This window comes from Coregonus lavaretus (assembly GCF_964263955.1).
Source record: "Coregonus lavaretus genome assembly, chromosome: 31".
In the NCBI taxonomy this organism is placed as follows: Eukaryota; Metazoa; Chordata; class Actinopteri; order Salmoniformes; family Salmonidae; genus Coregonus; species Coregonus lavaretus.
Window position 1 is genome coordinate 30,863,388 of NC_140018.1, and position 21,814 is coordinate 30,885,201.

A 21,814-nucleotide genomic window follows, 5' to 3' on the forward strand; every position below is an offset into this window, starting at 1 on the left:
ACATGTTTATTTTATTCCCCTTTAAAAAGACTGGCTGATTTAAATAAATAAATAAGAGTGGGGGGAAGTACATTTCAAATTCCCTTTCATATTGGATGATGAAAACGGAGTCCCCTTCAAACAAGGCCGGCTATTAACTACACTACTCGCAAGTGTACACATTACAATGAAACACACTCAAGGCGTACAGATAATACTTCCTCTGCACCAGGGGCTGATGATGATGCTAGTGCCTAAATAAGGAAGGAAACCCTGAACACCGGCCTTTTCAGGATACCCATACTTGCGTCCTAAAATAGTAGGCCGTCTGAGGATGCTCAAGAAAAGTTTAATAGTATGCGACATTTAGAAAATCCAGTGTACTTTCAATGCTCGGATGCCATACTCTTTTCAGATTTGACAACAGCTGATCAATTTAGATATGGGGATGCGCTACCGAAATCAACGAATAGCGGGGAACAACGCAATCACGCATGATGCATTCTCAGTATGCGAAAATTGAGTATGTGAATTTTCAAAAGTTGAGTGTGGTTTAAGTGCCAGGATGTTCTACTCATTTCGGCTCTTCATCTAGTAGAATTCGATGCACACTTTTCCACAATGCATTGGAAGAGGTGGGCTGCGAGTGATAGTTGCTAGTCTTCAAGTAGCCAAACAACAAAACTAGGGTACTTAATTGGCAAGATGACGAGTAGCGTGGTGTTTAAATGTAGGCTAAGTAGTTTGAAAAGTTTGTCTGATTTTAATTTATATATGTTACAGCACTTTGGTTTCACCAATAAATACTGTATGTTGAAATGGAACCAAATGATCTGTTTGTGTTCAGTCCTTTATGAATAGGATAGATGGTCTACAGTATAGGTTGAATGTGATAGTCTGCCTATAACCAGCCTGAGTAGGCCTATAGCTCCGTTCCTATTCTGTTTTAGAGAAATTAATTGAATTGGAAATGAGCTATTATCAGGCTGGTCTGTAAATTTGGGAAAAATCCACCCGCCTCAGCCAGTCAGGAGGCGCTACTGCGTTGTGGCCGTGACATACTGCGTACTTTTCACTAAACGGTACGTGCTGAATAGTATGCGATGATGAGTACATAGTATGCAGTTTAAGTATGTAGTACGCTAGTATGGGTATTCGGACACGGCCACTGGGTTAACTGTGAAATTTAAAGCAATCCCTTATTGGGAAGAGCATCTAGAATAACACCAGATCAGTTGTGTTACTACTACGCTAAGAGACAAATGATAAAATTCACTGTGTGTGTGTGACATGGTGCTAGTAGGTATGTATGTGGCAAGCGCTATCACCAGGTTCTCACAACAGAGCCAATCTGGAGCAACAGAAGGCTTTATGAGCACAATGATTTGTGTGTGTCAGAGACACGGGCTAATGGAGTAACTTATTTTCCTTGGTGCTTTTTCATCTAGACTTCGACCCACATCAGTGGGCCGCCAGTGTTTTATGTTAATGTAAGCTCTAGTGTAATTGTGTTTCCATCAGGAGTGTGACACTAAAGACTCGGGGCGAGCAGAATCAACAACCTCTGCATCATTAAAGACTGTTGCTTTTGTGAAGTGTTAAAGTTCAGTTAGCCATTATGTAAATGCCAGCTGAAAAGTACCCAGGACATTGCCTTGGCTCCAAGTTCGAGCAGGTCCGCTGGAGCCATGGCCCAGTGAGACACTGGTACCAGCCCCCGTAGATGGAAACGCGTACACACACACACACACACACACACACACACACACACACAGGCAGTGCCTCTTGGTGTGTTTTTATCCAGAGCTCATTTTGTGAAAACGATAGGTTAAGGAAAGATAAATATTTGAATGACAAAACAATGGAACTGACTAATGTTTACTTGTGGGAGAATAGGAGTTGGAGAGGAGCGAGAGAGCGAACAAACAGAGAATGAGACGTAAGATGATTAAAAGGTCTAGTGGGGGCTCAGAACTCATTTCAGAGGCAGAAAAATGCACCGCAATAAATAAACCAGCAAGGCAAGGGGGAGGCTGCTGAGTTGAAAGATTACAGCGGAGTAGAGCGCGGAAGAGAAGGCAAAAAGCCCTCGTTCTGTGATTCCTTCGTCTCTCTTCGTCTGCTGTTCTCTAGTGGTTTTCATTAGCTACATCCTCCTCTCTAAAACAACCAGCCTCCCCCTCCCTCTTTCACGTTCCTCAATCATTTTTGTTCTTTCTGCAGTTCCCATTCCCCTTACACATACGCTCACATTCTTTTTCTCCCTTCTTTTTCCCCTCCTCCTTCCCCCTGCGTTCTCTTTTCCGTCTTCTGAATTTTTTCGCTCCTCTTTCAATGTCTAGGCTCCCGTCCTCTCCCCTGTGCCCGTGCTTTGATAGTGGGGCTGTGGTATTTGAGGGAGTGAATGGGAGTGTGGGAATGCAGGGTGTAAATTAGAATGCAGTGTGTCCCCCTACACACACACACACACACACACACACACACACACACACACACACTGCATTCTAATTTACTTGCAGACTGAAAGGAGAGTGTTGTTTATCTTGAGCCCTAGAGGCTGATCTACATCCTGTGAATGTATCCTCCCTCCTCTCTCTCTCATTTCTCCTTTTCTTTTTCTCTGTAGCTCCTTTGATTCTTCTCTCTCTCCTCCGTGCGCCGCAGCTCACTCCCCATAATTAGAATGTGCACAAGGGGGACGGAAAATGAGCGAGAGGGAAACGAGAGAGGGAGGAATGGAGACTAAGGCAGGCAGCGAGAGGGGTGGGGGTGTGTGCTGCCGAGGCAGGCATAGCTGGGAGCTGGTTGGCTGAGCTGTTGGCAAGGGGCGGGGGGGATGGGCTGCCGCGCTGCCATTGGTTGGCCTGGGTCCCAGGGGCAGATGGGGGAGAGAGGATGGGAGCTCCAGTGCCGTGTTCCTCTCCTCTTTTTTTCCCCCCCTCTCCTCCTCTCTGCTCTGCTCTCCTCCTCTGCTCTCCTCTCCTCTGCTCTGCTCTCCTCTGCTCTCCTCTGCTCTCCTCTCCTCTGCTCTGCTCTCCTCTGCTCTCCTCCTCTGCTCTGCTCTGCTCTGCTCTCCTCTGCTCTGCTCTCCTCTCCTCTCCTCTGCTCTCCTCCTCTCCTCTCCTCTGCTCTCCTCTCCTCTCCTCTGCTCTCCTCTCCTCTGCTCTCCTCCTCTCCTCTCCTCTGCTCTGCTCTCCTCTGCTCTCCTCTCCTCTGCTCTCCTCTCCTCTGCTCTCCTCCTCTGCTCTGCTCTCCTCTGCTCTGCTCTCCTCTCCTCTGCTCTCCTCCTCTGCTCTGCTCTCCTCTGCTCTGCTCTCCTCTCCTCTGCTCTCCTCCTCTCCTCTCCTCTGCTCTGCTCTCCTCTGCTCTCCTCCTCTCCTCTGCTCTCCTCTCCTCTGCTCTCCTCCTCTGCTCTGCTCTCCTCTGCTCTGCTCTCCTCTCCTCTGCTCTCCTCCTCTCCTCTGCTCTGCTCTCCTCTCCTCTGCTCTCCTCTGCTCTCCTCTCTTCTGTGAGCTTCTACAGGGAGCCAAGCTCCGTTCAGCAATAGCTCATCAAACCCACCACAGCACTGAGGTGGAAAAGCAGCACAGGGCTGTCTGTTATTACCCGCTGTGTGCGTACGTGAAGAATTGGAGGGAAAGACTCCCTCCCCACTATTTCTTGATCTTTATATCACTACCACTCAATGTGCTGTGCTGTTAGATCTAAGACTGCATTGTAAGATTAAATATAAGCTGAAATAATATTGTAGTTGGAGGGAAGGTTGTACACAGACTATTATAGGAATGAAGCAGAATTGATATCCATTATGCCTTAGAAGCATGGCTTGGTTTAAGCTGTATAAACATATACTGAAATGATCAATGACACATCTTATATTTGTATACTTATATCTCAGTAAAAGTAACCCTCCCACCCCAGTCTCCTATATGGTTATTTATATTGGGGAGATGCGGGACAACTTAGTACCCTCGCTTATATGTGAATTAGAGTTTGGAGCAGTCTGACACGGGTGAACATTGATCGCATTCGCACCAGTATAATTTGCATGTCGGCCGTGTGGGAGGAAAAACTCCCTTGGTTGCACACCTTATCCCCAGAATTTTTAAGACTGTCCCCTTCCAGACTCTTGACAGACAGGTGAGTCTGCCAATGAGATGTTGCCGTGGGGTGAGACGACCCTCTGGAGAGGGCCCATGCCATTGCAAAGGAAAGTGAAGGTTAACATGGGGGCTTTACCAGAGATCAGATTAGCAGGTCACAGACACAGAGGCCTAAACTGTGTCTATTCTGCATCCCAAATAGCACCCTATTCCCTATATAGTGCACTACTTTTGACCAGAGCCTATAGGGTACTAGTGCACTATATTGGGAATAGGGTGCCATTTGGGATGCAGTCTGTGTGTGCCGCCATCAGCTTTATCCCTCATCTGTCGTCTAGCAAACTTTCTCTCTCTCACACGCTCTCTCTAAAACCTAGGATGGGATGGGATGAGATGTGTGTTATCATCCTAGTCTCAAACCAGCTACTCTGTCTATTCTACCTGCAGTCTATCCAACCCCCCCACCCTCTCTTTCTCTACTCATCTTTCTACCCGTCTCTCTCTCTCTCTGTCTTATCTTTCTACCAATCTCATCTCTCAAAGCATCTGCTGAGCCAGTAGTTTCCATTTCAAAGCAAAGCCTCTTTCATTCGGAGCAGAAGTGATGCTCTTGAGGTGGAGTGTGCCCTCAATCCCCTCCCCCTGCTCCTCCTCTCTCTCTCTCTCTCTCTCTCTCTCTCTCTCTCTTTATCCCCTCTCCCATTGCCTCACCGTACTGCGTCACCATGAGAATAAACCAAGAACAAAAGGTGTCCAGGGAGATTCCAGCTCTGGGTCAAATTAAAAATCCAGTCCGTTTCACAGTGGAACACATGGGTCGTATTCATTAGTGTACACCATAGCAAAACGTTTTTCAACAGAAACTAATTTGCAACACAAACAGTCAAACATATTTCAGATAGTCCCGTCCTGTTTCAGTTGGTTTTCTTCCGTTCGGTGTCTAATGAATACGGCCATGGGCTGCACACACGTGGCCAGGGACAAAATGATCAAACATGAAATAAACATACAGGCTTGGTTTCCAGTAGTCAGAAACGATGTGGACCTGTTGGGTTGGTCCTTGAAGGCTTGGGATGTCCTGCTAGAGGAGGATCACTAGAATACCGTCAGACAGGCTTCTCTCTTCATCCTCCTATAGTGGGTGTGGGGTGGCAGATTATAGGTTCTGTGTGGGGGACATATTCCGTCTAGACCTTTGATAAACGGAAGAATGGGCTATGGTGGGGACTAGGGATGTGTCTCAAATGGCACCCTTTTCCCTATATAGTGCCCTAAATAGCCTAATCCCGATATAGTGCTTTGGTCAAAAGTGGTGCACTAAATAGGGTATAGGGTGCCATTTGGGACACAGACTAGAATATGGGCAGTCATTGCGCCTGTCTGTCCATCACCAGACTGGCACTAACCGTTACCACTGCCGGTTACCACGGTGGCAGACAAAAGCGCCAGCTGGCTCCGTGCCAACTGCAGTGGCAGAGCGGGAGGGGTGGCGGGACCAGGATCAGGCAGCCAGTGGTGATGTCTGCTGCTCCCTCAATCTCTCTCTCATTCTCTCCCGCTCTCTGTCTTGTCCCTCCCTCAGTCATTGATTAGCTGGAGGAAGAGCGAGCGAAGGGAGAAGGTAATTATGGTGACTAAATTGCGCTTTTTTCATCTACAACATCAAAGATGATGAAAGTCTTGGACAGATTCCAGATTTTTTTCAGATTTTTTCTTTTCTTGTTCCTCGTTCTTCTTTTGTTCCAGATCGTAATGGTAAATCTATTCTACACAAACCCCCATCTCCCTCAAACATGTCCCGCACCTCTATTCAAGCCAAATGAGGAATATATTGTTTTAATTGTACTTCTCAGCTATATTTGGTTTTTACACACACGCTCAACCTCAATCACACACAGGCACCCTTAGAGAAATCAGTAAGATTGCTGCTGTCCCCGTTCCCCACTATTTCTTAAACTCTGTCATTAAGTCTAAATTATTTCCCAGCACAGCCCTGCATGTTTGTCGTCTGACTGCTACTCATGATTGCAAATGCTGATGCCGCTCTTCGTAACTCCTCCGAGATAACTCCATTCTATTGCCAGCAACTATTACCTCCCCCAAGCCTCTCCTCTCTTCTCCTTATGACGCCATCCCCATTCCTCATTGGTGGTTGGTTAATTCAGTCCCGGAGCTGATTGGCTCTAGCCTGCCCGCAATATCTCCACAGAGACCGAGGCATCCAGAGCCACGGTGATGGGCGCCATCTGAAACGGTGACACCACAAAAAGCCTCTGTTGGCTGTCCAATATTTAATTGGGCGTGAGTGTGAGTTTTCCCCGGAGGGCCGAGCGTACGTGCGTTTGTTGTGTTGTGAGGGCGGGAAGGAGAGTGACTCACTCATCACACTAACCCTTGGGCTAAATGGCAGACAGGATAAGAGGGGAGAAAGATAAGGAGTACCACAAGGTTCTATTTCAGCCCCATCTCAATGTATCCTTTTTTATTATCGTATTGCTAAGGCAGTGCTTATGGAGTATGCTTTGGAAGGTGCAGTCACAGTGTGCACATGAACTGGTTTTCAGAGTGCTGAAGACTGAGGAAGAACCTCGTCTCTCTGTCATCTGTGCACATCACATACACTATAACACACACAAAGGCTCGCTCTCATGCTCTCTCTCACATTACCATTCTGCACCAGTGCTTGAGTCTGCTGTTTCTTCTGAGGAAAACTCATCTAAAGTTGTCCTCAGAAGAATAGCCAGTCAGTCCTCTTTTGAACATGGCATGACTGTGCCTCTTGCCCACCCCAGAGAGAGTATGTGTGCGCGTGCATACTCTCCCCTCTAGAGGCTGTCTAATCACCCATCCATCACTCCGCACAGAGGCACATTCCCACAGTCTCCAGACACACAAACACACACACACAGTCTCCAGAGAGCGCTTATCAAACCTAATATGCCAGTGCTCCTTTCAGATTGTCAGATTTCACAGTAGGGGAGAGTCTGATTCCCCTCATCAGCCTTGTGAATGTCTCCGTGTGCGTACACACCAGTGTTCTGCTCAGGGCTACCTCCACCACCGCTGCTGCCCCCTACTGCTTCTCAGGAGGCCCAATCAGGGACACTTTTGATGGGGGAGAGATCTAGGCGAGGCCCAGGCAGTCCCCCTGGCCTTCCTCGGCTTTCAGTATTTTCTCAATTGCACATTTTTCAAAGGCAAACTCTTTTCTTTCATCAAACTATATGGACAGAATCAAAAGGCTGGGGGATGAAAGAGAAGAAAATGGCGGGTGCTCTGGTGAATGTGTTCAGGGTCATAGCTAGTTTAGATCCCCGGGTTTCATCTAGTCTGTCCCAAATGGCACCCTATTCCCTTTTATAGTGCACTACTTTCGACCAGGGTCCATAGGGCTCTGGTCAAAAGTAGGGCACTATATAGGGAATAGGGTGCCATTTGGGAGGGCTTGTCTTTGATTATAAGTCCTTGGTCCTGGTGCGGTGTGTCCACATAGCCAGGGTATGAGTAGAGAGGACAGTAATGTTCTGGATGTACTTACTCCCCCACACTGCACAGTCAGCATACTGCTGTCTGGTGAATCACAAGCTCACACACACATAGGCTGAGCCATTCTGAGTGCTGGGAAATCAGCAAGATACTATAGCTAAACAAAATGGCAACTTTGTCTTTCTCTGCGATGTGGTGCAAGTGTACTAGGCTCCTTTTTAAAGTTCAGTTTAAAGCATTTCTGTAGCAATTTAATGGTTCTCTGTTGGTGCTTTCTTTTACACGGCTGCGGCCCAAACTCGAGGGTACCACTGCATGGAAAGAGTGAACAGAGGAGTGGACTGCATGTGGGCACTACTGCTGTGCCCGTCTCTGGTTCTCTCAGCACCAAAGAGAACCCGCATTAATTAATTTATCCTTCCCTTGTTTCACTGCAGAGTCGCGAGTGGAAAGGGGGATGAGGGAAGGGAGGAGGTTAAAACCACGAATGACCAATGAGGCTGAATAATTATATTCATAAATTTAGCAAGCCGAGGCCCCTAACGAATGTGAATAATTATAACCATAAATCATGCAAGCGGCACAAGTCTTGAGGAATATGCAAACAGGTTTAAGTGGCCATCCAATGCCTTTCAAACTGAAATAAAGGGTTTGTTGAAATATGTAACACATGCTGAAAACTGAAGAGAAGGCCTTGGCCGAGTCCCAAATGGCACCATATTCCCTACAAAGTGCACTCCTTTTGACCAGGGCTCTGGGCTTTTTACCAACCCCCCATGCCTCTAATGATGCAACCCGCTTCTGTGATGGTGAAGTAGAAATACTTTCGGAACCCATTTGGAGCTTTAGAGGAGTGCAAATGAGAGGAGAGGAATCCCACTGCACAGTAGGGTGCATTGCATTCAAGTACAATTGGCTGACGTAGACTAAGATTGATAGCAGAAGATGTATATATTTTTTTAATGCAGAGATACTCTTAACTGCTGTGTGTGTGTGTGTTTTAAGTGACTGATCATAAAGTCTAAGTGGTTGTTATGGCCTCAGATTGTGTCATAATGAAAGGTCGTAGGTGAGAGCTGCCTGTCCGCCAGGCGCCTACTCCAGCTCTGAGCGGGGATGTTACGGGGACTGTATTACCACCACACCGGCAGTCACGAGTCATGACCGCAGTCAAATTCCACGTGACTGTTTAGTCACGGTAACTAGGCTTCTCCAAGCTCTGATGCTGCTGATGGTCATTAGTAGCCTACCCAACTTGCTAACTGCCTGGTACTCTGTACTCTATTGTCCCTCTAATCACTCTGACATCAACGCAAATGTACAACAGGAGTATAGCCTACCTGGCTGGCATGAAAACTAACCACGGGAAAAGCGTCCTCCTTTGCTATTTAAGTGCACAGATGACATGTATTTTTTTCCCTTGCCCCGGTTCCGATACAGGTGCATGATAATGGTCCAAAACAAATTTCACACATATATATTATTTAGTATATGTAAAGACAAGATTAAATCAAGAATAGTCTGATGGGTGACAATATTAGCCTATCACTTGTGAATGATATGTTATTACATTTACATTTTAGTCATTTAGCAGACACTCTTATCCAGAGCGACTTACAGTTAGTGCATACATTATTATTTTTAATTTTTTTCATACCCCCCGTGGGAATCGAACCCACAACCCTGGCGTTGCAAACGCCATGCTCTATCAACTGAGCTACATCCCTGCCCAGCTTTTGTGCAGTAAGGCAAGAAAGAGTGCAAGCCTTTTTTTGTGGCTACTTCTTAAAATCATAGCCCCCACCTCATGTAGCCTAGCCCATAGGCCTATATGTTTTGATAATGTTTGTATAACCAAATAACTTCTTAAAATTAACCACATTGATTCGCTTTACAACCGGTGCAGAGCCTAACTGGCATACATAGGCAGCGAGTGAGTTTCAAGTTTGGGGAAGAACTTTCACAATTTTTTCGCGCTTATAGCCTACTGCCATGTGCGCATTGCTGCGCTTATAATGTGAAAAAATAGCATAATAGCCTATCAACATTTTAAGCTAAACGTTCTGATATGTTGCATCCGCCTCATTGCTTTTAAACGTTTTTTTGATGCGATTGGTTGTATTAATTTGGGATCTATCGCATCCCACAACTGTCCCAGACTATGTTTGGAATATTTATTTCTCGCACAGAATAGAATAGGTCAACTTTTGTACTATGGGGGATAGTAGATTGACATAGGCTAGTGCTTTTGCTGTTCGTTAGGCCTACTCATCTTGTTGGCTGACGAAAAGTAAATGTGGACAGTTCTTCTAACATCTTCAATATGTGCCTCGGAATTCTACAAGAATGTTGGCCTATATATTTAGATGTTTTAAACATTCTAAGGCTGCATGATGCGACTAATGATGATTTGAAAAAAGTTGCATGAAAGGCATGAGCTCTGCTTTGTTTCTTGTGCAGGCTGAACACATTTCATCTTGTGTCCCTGACGTGTCGGGTCTTCACTTGTAGCCTACTTCGGAACTGAGATAGATGCCTGTGAGAAGACCCTGATCACGTGACGAGCATTGGCTAATAAGAATTGAGATATCAGAGAGAGCCATGTGAGTGAGAGGTGCTTCGGAACACGCAGCCAGGAGAAGGGAATTATAATTATTATATTCAGCCCAAGGGCACAATGGCCACTGGATGTTTTTAGGGGGCATTACGGCCACACTAGGGGGATGCAGCCGGGAAATTTGAGGCATTATCAAGTGCTTGTCAAATTGTGAATGAGAGACTGATGAAATGTGTTCAGCCTGCACAAGAAACAAAGCAGAGCTCATGCCTTTCATGCAACTTTTTTCAAATCATCATTAGTCGCATCATGCAGCCTTAGAATGTTTAAAACATCTAAATATATAGGCCAACATTTGAATCACAACTAAAGTTGCATAACTCTAAATTAAGCATATAGGAGGACCTGTTTCTTTGTTAATCTCTCAACACAGAATAGCCGCATCTGCGCACTCCCTCAGAAATCGTTTGGAGAAAATATCCTTTCTATTTTATTCAGCTATGTTCAATTGTATTCTTCATACTATAAAATAAAATAATGCCACGAATTCTACGCAAATCATGTCTGCTAAATGAACTAGTGTAGCCCACAGCCATATGGCATAGCCATATCAGAGCCTAACATAAGGACAACTCAGAGTATGCTATTCTGTTCTTCTGAAATATACATTTTCCCCCCCAAAAAGTGGTTTTATTGTGATGGTGTAGGCTATATTAAATGGAATTATTAGACTAAAATGTAGATGTTCCAAAGGTCTGCATCAGTGGCTTGTAGGCTATGTGTGGAAGCCAGGAGATGCTAAATGTATTTATGTAAATTAACGGTCAATTACCGTGAGACCGGCAGTTATTTGCTTGACAATCATCGGCTGACAAAATGTCATGACCGCCACAGCCCTAGCACCGACCGCACAGTTTCCACAGGAATCGGTAGCTGAGAGGGAGGAGAGGCAAATAACTTGGTCCCATGCCACTTTGGAGGGCAACTCGTTGGCAGTATTAAACTTTGGCTCCACTCCTGATGTGACATTGAGGCCGTTGGCGTGGCTGTCTTTGGGGTGTAATTTGGCCAAATTTGTCTAAATGCCTGAGGTGTTTCTGCCCAGTTAGTTTTTCAACATGTAGGCAAATTGGTGATTGTTGCAATGATGCTGTTTCTCTCCCACTGTGAAAGCGCCAGTAGTACAGACTGAGAGAATGCGTCTCAAATGGCACCCTATTCCCTATAAGGTCAAAAGTAGTGCATTAAGTAGGGAATAGACAGAAGTCTAGCCTGACTGCAGTGCTGGGAGAATATTTTCCACCATGCGCCCGCCTGCCTGGTTTTGCGTTAACTCAATTGGGTAAAGTCTTCCTGGACATCAAGAGAGATTTCCAACACTACAATGTCTCTCCGTCTATGTTAGATGTTATGTCAAGTCATCAAGTAACTGGTAAAGATTTTACTACCTACTGGTGGAGGTTCTTAATGCTTGTATTTCAAGGTGTTCTTGACCTCAGCAGACTGACTCGAAGTCAGAATTTCTCCTGGGTCATGTTCATTTAAAGCACATAACGGAGGACATTTTAAAATGTTTTGCAACTGAAAACGAATGAGCGTTTTGTTATTGGACTAGTCCAGGTAGTCGCTCACTCAGTCCGTTTTTCTTCCGTTTTGTGCGCGTGAACACGGCTTGGTTTGCCTCACACTAACCTTCCTCTCTTCTCTCCTCTTCTGTTCCAGGACCTATCTGGCTCCATAGATGACCTTCCTACGGGCACGGAGGTGGCCAGCAGCTCAGCGGTTAGTGCTTCGGGGTCCACCAGCAGCCAGGGCGAGCAGAGTAACCCGGCCCAGTCGCCCTTCTCACCCCACGTGTCCCCACGCCTCCCTGGCCTGCGCAGCGGCCCCTCGCCCTCCCCCGTGGGATCCCCCGTTGGCTCCAGCCAATCACGCTCCTGCCCCATCTCCCCCGCCAGCGTCCCAGGTATAGAACGAAACCCTGCACCTAGGTAATAATAATATGCCATTTAGCAGACGCTTTTATCCAAAGCGACTTACAGTCATGTGCGCATACATTTTTACGTATGGGTGGTCCCGGGGATTGAACCCACTACCCTGGCGTTACAAGCGCCGTGCTCTACCAATTGAGCTACAGAGGACCACTAGGTCTAGGAGTAACCTTCAAACACTCTACCACATCTCACACAGACACATCACACTCCGGACAGGGAGTAAGGGCCAGTTTGCCAGACTCGATACAGTAACTGTATTTGTAATATTTCAGCCATTATATTTCAGAGAGCAGTTCTGAGACAGCCACAGTGGAGCTGGAACAGCACAGCTCTGGTTGTCATGACTGGCACAACTGTGGAGGAAAAATAGCTCCTTTGTCTCATTACAGGCAGTTCTTTCTGAACTTCTTTTGCATTAGTGACTCTATAGTAAGTCACAGTGGGAGAGAGAAGTCTGTTGGTTTCGTAGAGGCAGCTGGGGCAGTCAGGGGAGGTGCTATAGCTTCAGCTCCAAAACAAAGGCCTCAGTCATTAAAATAGTTTCTAAACTATGTTAGCAGTTCGGAGTCACTTTAACACAATTACTCTCCCACAGTGCAGCGCCTTGTTGCCCGTTTGACGCCAGGCTGGACTAGTTTGGGGAGATTTGTCCTTATTTGTGGCCAAAGTTACAGTTTAATCCCCGACCCTTTCTCTCTCGCTACTCTGGGTGGTGATAACGAGGTCGACGGGAGACCATTTAGCCATCTGCACACACACACACACTATACACACTCTCACCCCTTCTGGGAGAGCTGTCAGCCATTAGCCCCCACACTGAGGCACCAACTGACTTGTGATGGCCTTTGCATCCTATCGCCACGGTAACCGCTGCATATAAACACATGCACACATACTGTAGGGCTCATTAAAGGGCACCAGACACACAGCTCCCAGGGAGAGGGGTTAGTTTAGCTAGACACACTGCTGCTCTTCAGGCCAACACACTGACATGACAGATCTGGGGATGTGGGTGTGTGTCCCCGTGTGTGTGTGTCCCACTGACGTTTGCTCCCCTCCCCTCCTCTCCTCCCAGGCACCCAGATGGCCCCCCAGACCCCTGGGAACGTGTCTGATGTGGGCTCCCATTCCACCCTGAGCCAATCCCCCATGTCTCAGGAGAGAGGTGAGATTTTCCTGCACATCACACAACCTTGTGACCCACAACCCCCCCTCTTCCAGAATATTTACCATGCATGTGAACGATGAAGTCTGAGCAATCGGCAACAAATCCGTATACGCTCGGATGAGTCAAATACGTGAGCTTTTTGCTCACTTCATTTCAACGACGGTTTGATAAATTAGGTCCCCTCTCTAGTACACAATCTGACCCTATGATGGAAATATTTGAACGGAACATGGGTACCTCAAGCTTTAGTCCCTCCCTAATGATGTATAGCAGTGAACCTATGTCTCTCTAGGAGTCCATTTCTCCTGCTGGGTCTCAGGTGTTTTCCATAGGATCATTAGGACAACAGATTAGCCATAAATCAGCCTCCCTTCAATGCCTCAGCACTGGGCCAGACCTCTGGCTGTGTCCCAAATGACACCCCATTCCCTATATAGTGTTATAATTTTGGGCTCTGGTCAAAAGTAATGCACTATGCAGGGAATAGGGTACCATTTAAGACGCACCCTTCATAGAGGAACCATGGATGTCTCTCTCAACGGCTGCCAATATGGTTGTCAGGCCATGTCATTCAGGCTGTCCAGCACTGGGGCCGGGGGGGTAAAGGCCCAGTGAGTAATAGTCAAAATAACACCTCACCAGCCAGCTAGACAGAACCTTTTTCTCACTGTCTGAAGGGGATCATTGTAACAGTGGTGGCATTAATACAAATGATCACTCACTCCATGGCCCAAGCTTGGGGAGGGGAGTTACTTAAAATGGGGCATGTGAGTGCTGTACAAGCTGTTGAAGCACAGGGAAGGGGAAAGTCATGTTTTTTCTTTTGGCCTCCATAGTGCCTATGAATAAATAGTTAAAGGGATAGTTCACCCAAATTAATTGTCTTACCGTGCCCATAGACTGATTACAGGGCAGGGTTTCCGTTAGGAAAATGTGGCGCCGGCAGCATTTTAATTAACGGACATTTAAGACATTTACCGGGTACATATGCATTGGTTGCGCAACCTGATTAGGGCGTCCACCCACAGTGCTCAGAATGCCAGAAATCACATTTACACTGAACAAAAATATAAACGCAACATGTAAAGTGTCGGTTTTATGAGCTGAAATAAAATATCCCAGAAACTTTACATACACAAATTTGCTTACATTCCTGTTAGTGAGCATTTCTCCTTTGCCAAGATAATCCATCCACCTGACCGGTGTGGCATATCAAGAAGTTGACTAAACAGCATGATTGTTACACAGGTGCACCTTGTGCTGGGGACAATAAAAGTCTAAAATGTGCAGTTTTGTCACACAATGCCACAGATGTCTCAAGTTGAGGGAGCGTGCAACTGGCATGCTGATTGCAGGAATGTCCACCAGAGCTGTTGCCAGAGAATTGAATGTTAATTTCTTTATCATAAGCCACCTCCAAAGTCATTTTAGAGAATTTGGCAGTACGTCCAACCGGCCTCACAACCGTAGACCACGTGTATGGCACAAAAATACAGTGACAAGATTGTGAGGCCCATTTTCTTTTTTTTTAGGTATCTGTGACCAACAGATGCATATCTGTATTCCCAGTCATATGAAATCCATAGATTAGGGCCTAATTAATGTATTGCAATTGACTGATTTCCTCATATGAACTGTAAAATCCAATTTTAGCATGTTGCGTTTAATATTTTTTTTTAAGTATCGTTTATGGTAATTCATCTTAACAGAACATGCAACGGCGTGCGTCATTCTTACCGAATTCCGATGAGCAATTTGAAGATGTTAAAGTACATGGGTGGCGGGTCCATAAGGCTAGGGGAAGCTTTCCCTAAAGGAAATGTAATTAAATTGCCAAAATGATATAGCCTGAATAGCTTACTCATGTCTATACAGAAATAAATAAAATAATTCAAAATAGGCTGCCACACCAGAAAGCATGATTTGGCCACAAGAGGATTAGCTTAAAAAACAACAACTGTGGATTGTTTTAAATTGCATAGCCTACAGTCGGAAGGGCCCGCAGTTTGGGAAGAGCGCGCAGCAAATACCAAATAGATTATTGTGAAAAGCAGAGACCCAGCCAGGCATATCGCAATATTTAAAAATACAATCATGGAAAAGCAAACTGTTTGGAAAGCAAAATGGCTATTGCTGTAAATAGAACACAATGAAAAGTCTCCAATCTGTCTTTTAATTATCAAAATTCTCAACTTTATTATTATTGTCAACAGCGGAGAACATCGACCATATCCCCGGTGAGTGGACATATTCACTGTCTTTATCATTGGGTCAGTGCCACTTTTGTTTGTTTTTGGACAATAATTTCCTCCTCCAGGTTTGATGGACGTAATATTGTATTTGTCTCCCCTTTTCATAGGCCCAGAGTAGTCTACCCTGTTAATTTTTGTTGTATTAAAAAACATTCTGTTAATGTCTCCAGTCATATAAAATGTAGTAGAATTGTATGAAATGTATTTATGAAAGGCCAACATTTTCCTGTGATATAGCCTGACTGCTCTACACCACTATGCACTGCATTGTCTTTTTTTGCGAACAGTGATTGAGTTATATTATTAGTCTAAATTATGACTATCTAATCATCACATTAGGAATAGTAGGCTATCTTACATAAGTTTACAAATGCGAGGATGCATGGAATGCTTTTTTTTAAAGGTGGATTTTTATGCTGAAAATTAGCTTCCCCAAACTTGAAACCCACGCGCCGCCTATGTTAGAATAACTGTCCACATGTACTTTTCCTCAGCCAACAAGACAAGTAACAAACCGCAAAATCACTAGCCTATGTCAATCTACTAACCCCCATAGTAGAAAAATGTACCTATTCTATTGGTCAGCTAGTTGTTCTGTTTGAGAAATAAATAGCGTATTCCAAACAGACTCTGGGACAGTTGTGGGATGATGGATCCCAAATTGATACAACCAGTAGGCCTAGGCTACATCCCCCCCCAAAAAAAGATTCAGCAATGAGGCTCATGCACCAGATCAGAACGTTTAGCTTAAAATGTTGATAAACTATTATTTCTTCACATTATAACCACAGAAATACGAACACAGGGCAGTAGACTACGCTAATTTCATTATGTTCGTTCCATAATGCGATTAGTGGGGAAAAAACCATTGTGAGGGGTTTCATGTGACAGAGATGATATCCGTTTTCAAAATGCATGTCTCCAGCTCATTGCAAAGTGACAATCTGAAGCCTGCCTGGTTGCCAATGCACTTGAATGGGAAGCGAGCTTCAATTTACCAGTTGAATTTTTATTTATAGTAGGCCTAGCTCTTTTTAATCGTGACCATGTTTATTTATTTATTTATTTTATATATATATTATATATATATATATATATATATATATATAATATATATGCGATTGCCTTTTAGAATTGTTGCGCAATGATTTGGCTTATTAAAGCACGTTTCACTCACCTCTCGTGCTACATCAACTGGTATTTCAATCGATTAATTGGCTAAAATGCATTATTTTGCAATGGGATAATTTTTTGCTCCCAGACAATTGAACAGCAGCAATTATATTTATCGGCTTTTCATTTTTTTTATCGGAGAAAAGCTGGCAATTACCGGCTAACGGAAACACTGATACAGGGTAAGGAAACAGTATGTAATTTGGGTGGTAATTTGGGCGGCAGGTAGCATAGTGGTTAAGAGCGTTGTACCAGTAACCGAAAGGTTGCTGGTTCTAATCCCCGAGCCAACTAGGTGAAAAATCTGTCGATGTGCCCTTGAGCAAGGCACTTAACCCTAATTGCTCATGTAAGTCGCTCTGGATAAGAGCGTCTGCTAAATGACTAAAAATGTAAAAATGTAAAAATGTGGGTGAACTATCCCTTTAAGTGGTAGTGAGGTACTGTATTCAAATGGTTTTCTCACTACTGTGCCCTTAGACGTGGTTTTGATCAAGTGAGATGAAAAGTTCACCTTTCAAACAGATGAGAGACCTTTTCTGCGGAAGCTGTATTAACTCTTGTGGTATTTGGCGCCCCATTCAGATCAATTTAAATGTTTATTTGGTCGTTCGGTGTAGCATTTGGTAGTACTTTTCAACAGACAAGGCTAAGTGTTACCATTCAATTGAGGTGAGTTCACTTAAATTGAACAGAATTGCTAAATTGACAATTGGGTTTTCAAATCATTGAGTCTATGAAAGCAAAATGTACCCCCATTCTAACCTTCCTGTAGTTCTGTTCTCAATTTGAATGAATTTAACAGATTATCTCCCTGTCCCTCCCTGCAGGGTTCCCACCTGCCATGCAGCGGAACACCCCAGGCCCCCAGCAGTCAGGCCAGGGGCCCCCCATGTCCCCTCACCCCTCCCCGGGGGGCTCCATGCACCCGGGCTCCTATCAGCAGCAGCAGGGGGGCCCTGGCCCCTCGTTCGGATCCCAGACCGGCCATTACGGCCCCCAAGGTAATATTCCGATCCAGGGTGAAGTTTCCCCGAGGTACAGAACTAGGATCAGCTTCCCCTCCCCCAATCCTAACCTTAACCATTAGGGGAAATGCTAAACTGACCTAAGATCAGAGTCTAGGGGCACTTCCTCCGCGCTAGAGACTGATGAGTATGTCGGTGCCCAGTAAGACAGTGTAGCCCGTTTGTTCACCCTAGCCTGGGCTATAGAAGGACTAAATCTTTGCTTAACTCACTTAATTTTCCCCGTGGGAAAAATTTGTTGCAATGTCATGTACACGTTTAAAATGGCGTTTAAGAAAAAGGACAAGAACAATGCATACAGTAGACAATTCACAATACAAATTCCTAACAGTTATATACAGTATGGGAGAAGACTATTTTAGCAGACGCTCTTACCCAGAGCGACTTACAGAATTAGGGTTAAGTGCCTTGCTCAAGGGCACATCGGCAGATTTGTTCCAACTTGTTGAGTCTGGGATTTGAATCAGCAACCTTTCGGTAACTGACCCAACGCTCTAACTGCTAGGCTACCTGCCGCCTAGTGGAATGGTGGCAGTGCTGTGACTATCCTGTGGCCCAACTCCAACACACGTTTCTACACGGTTGGAGAGAGCTGGGCTTTTTTCCACAGCGAAGTAAATCTCCAATCAACCTCCACATTTCCCATTCTCTACATATACTGTACTCCATGTCTCTCTCTCTCTCTCTTTCTCTCTCTCGTCTCTGTGTGTGTGTGTCAGGGCTGGGGTAATGGAGGAGAGTTGTTCCATCTCTTTCTCTGTGGCTGGCTGTGCTATCCAGCAGACCTGGGTTCAAATACTTTATCTGGGCTTGATTGAGCGTGCCTGGAGCAATGGAACCAATAGAATGGTCCCAAAACTCCAAACCCCTCCAACCTGGCACTCCAGGTGGGCTAATGCAAATGCTCAAAGTATCTGAAAGATTTCAAATAGTATTTGAACCCAGGTCTAGTGTGAGGTGTTCAGAGCCAGACTCCAGGCCTAGCAGGGCAACAGAGCAGAGCAGTGGCACACACACAGAGCAGCAAGGACTATTAATCAGGCTCCTGGAGCAGGGAGAGAGGGTGGGGGCGAGGACCAGAGCTATGAAAACACACACACACACATTGGCCACGCATTCATCATAAAGGCACAACACATGAGATGGATTACTATAATGACCCAATGTGTGTGTGAGCCCCCGCTCCAGATGAGTACGCACATGACCCCACACACACGCACACACACATTCGTTCATGGGTTGGTTTTCTTCCTCAGCTGAAACAACAGAGTAGATTGATGATTGCTGCACACTAGGCTTTCATCCAGTCAACCAAAGGGTTGGCGACGCGCTGCATGTCTCCAGTAATTCAAATAACTCGATTCCAACGTCTCACCCCTAAAGAAAGCCTAAAACAGAGGTCCCCTTCACAACTATCTATAAGCATCTATGCAACAGCCCTGAGCAGTACATGTCCCTATGGGCCCTGGTCAAAAGTAGTGCACCATATAGGGAATAGGGTGCCATTTGGGACTCCAGACTATGTTTCTGTGGAGGTGGAGGGAGCATATAGAGGGTGGGGGGTTTACCTAGTCTCTGATCTGTGTCACACACAAAGATTTATACACTGAACAAAAATGTGTAAAGTGTTGAAATAAAAGATCCCAGAAATGTTCCATACACACAAAAAGCTTATTTCTCTAAAATGTTGTGCCCGAATTTGTTTACATCCCTGTTATAGTAAGCATTTCTCATTTGCCAAGATAATCTATCCACCTGACAGGTGTGGCATATCAAGAAGCTGATTAAACAGCTTGATAATTACACAGGCACACCTTGTGCTGGGGACAATAAAAGGCCACTCTAAAATGTGCAGTTTTGTCACACAGCGCAATGCCACATATTTCTCAGGTTTTGAGGGAGCGTGCAATTGGCATGCTGACTGCAGGAATGTCCACCAGAGGTGTTGCCAGAGAATGTAATGTTCATTTCTCTACCAAAAGCTGCCTCCAACGTCGTTTTTGAGAATTTGGCAGTACGTCCAACCGGCCTCACAACCACAGACCACTATGGCATTGTGTGGGCGAGCGGTTTGCTGATGTCAACATTGTGAACAGAGTGCTCCATGGTGGCGGTGGGGTTATGGTATGGGCAGGCATAAGCTAAGGACAATGAACACAAATGCATTTTATCGATGACTATTTGAATGACGAGATCCAGAGGCCCATTGTCGTGCCATTCATCCGCCGCCATCACCTCATGTTTCCGCATGATAATGCACGGCCCCATGTCGTAAGGATCTGTGAACAACTCCTGGAAGCTGAAAATGTCCCAGTTCTTCCATGGCCTGCATACTCACCAGACATGTCACCCATTGAACATGTTTGGGATGCTCTGGATTTACGTGTACAACAGCGTGTTCCAGTTCCCGCCAATATCCAGCAACTTCACACAGACATTGAAGAGGAGTGGGACAACATTCCACAGGCCACAATCAACAGCCTGATCAACTCTATGCGAAGGAGAGGCAAATGGTGGTCACGCCAGATACTGACTGGTTTTCTGATCCACGCCCCTACTTTTTTTGACCAACGGATGAATATCTGTATTCCCAGTCATGTGAAATCCATAGATTAGGGCCTAATTCATTTATTTCAATTGACTGATTTCCTTATATGAACTGTAACTCAGTAAAATCTTTGAAATTGTTGAATGTTGCGTTTTATATTTTTGTTCAGTGTATATACAGTTGAAGTCGGAAGTTTACATACACCTTAGACAAATACATTTAAACTCAGTTTTTCACAATCCCTGACATTTAATCCTAGTTAGAATTACCTGTCTTAGTTCAGTTAGGATCACCAATTTATTTTAAGAATGTGAAATGTCAGGATAATAGTAGAGAATTATTTCTTTCAGCTTTTATTTCTTTCATCACATTCCCAGTGGGTCAGAAGTTTACATACACTCAATTAGTATTTGGTAGCATTGCCTTTAAATTGTTTAACTTTGGTCAAACGTTTCAGGTAGCCTTCCACAAGCTTCCCACAATAAATTGGGTGAATTTTGGCCCATTCCTCCTGACAGAGCTGGTGTAACTGAGTCAGGTTTGTAGGCCTCCTTGCTCGCACACGCTTTTTCAGTTTTGCCCACACATTTTCTATAGGATTGAGGTCAGGGCTTTGTGATGGCCACTCCAATACCTTGACTTTGTTGTCCTTAAGCCATTTTGCCACAACTTTGGAAGTATGCTTGGGATCATTGTCCATTTGGAAGACCCATTTGCGACCAAGCTTTAACTTCCTGACTGATGTCTTTATGTTGCTTCAATATATCCACATAATCTTCCTTCCTCATGATGCCATCTATTTTGTGAAGTGCACCAGTCCCTCCAGCAGCAAAGCACCCCCACAGCATGATGCTGCCACCCCCGTGGTTCACGGTTGGGATGGTGTTCTTCGGCTTGCAAGCGTCCCCCCTTTTCTTCCAAACATAACGATGGTCATTATGGCCAAACAGTTCTATTTTTGTTTCATCAGACCAGAGGACATTTCTCCAAAAAGTTTGATCTTTGTCCCCATGTGCGGTTGCAAAACGTAGTCTGGCTTTTTTATGGCGGTTTTGGAGCAGTAGCTTCTTCCTTGCTGAGCGGCCTTTCAGGTTATGTCGATATAGGACTTGTATTACTGTGGATATAGATCCTTTTGTACCCGTTTCCTCCAGCATCTTCACAAGGTCCTTTGCTGTTGTTCTGGGATTGATTTGCACTTTTCGCACCAAAGTACGTTCATCTCTAGGAGACAGAACGCGTCTCCTTCCTGAGCGGTATGACGGCTGCGTGGTCCCATGGTGTTTATACTTGCGTACTATTGTTTGTACAGATGAACGTGGTACCTTCAGGCGTTTGGAAATTGCTCCCAAGGATGAACCAGACTTGTGGAGGTCTACAATTTTTTCCTGAGATCTTGGCTGATTTCTTTAGATTTTCCCAAGCTGTCAAGCAAAGAGGCACTGAGTTTGAAGGTAGGCCTTGAAATACATCCACAGGTACACCTCCAATTGACTCAAATGATGTCAGTCAATTAGCCTATCAGA

General features: G+C 45.1%; 1 protein-coding gene across 1 annotated transcript in view; it reads left to right on the top strand.

Annotated features, from left to right (window-relative positions):
• The window catches only part of LOC311106550 (AT-rich interactive domain-containing protein 1B-like), a 126,104-nt gene that overhangs the window by 69,145 nt on the left and 35,145 nt on the right, over nucleotides 1-21,814 (top strand). The window contains exons 5-7 of the mRNA XM_084148930.1: nucleotides 11,848-12,091; nucleotides 13,195-13,284; nucleotides 17,543-17,716. Coding sequence (XP_084005056.1) covers nucleotides 11,848-12,091; nucleotides 13,195-13,284; nucleotides 17,543-17,716 — 508 coding nt within the window. The remainder of the gene's footprint in view (nucleotides 1-11,847; nucleotides 12,092-13,194; nucleotides 13,285-17,542; nucleotides 17,717-21,814) is intronic.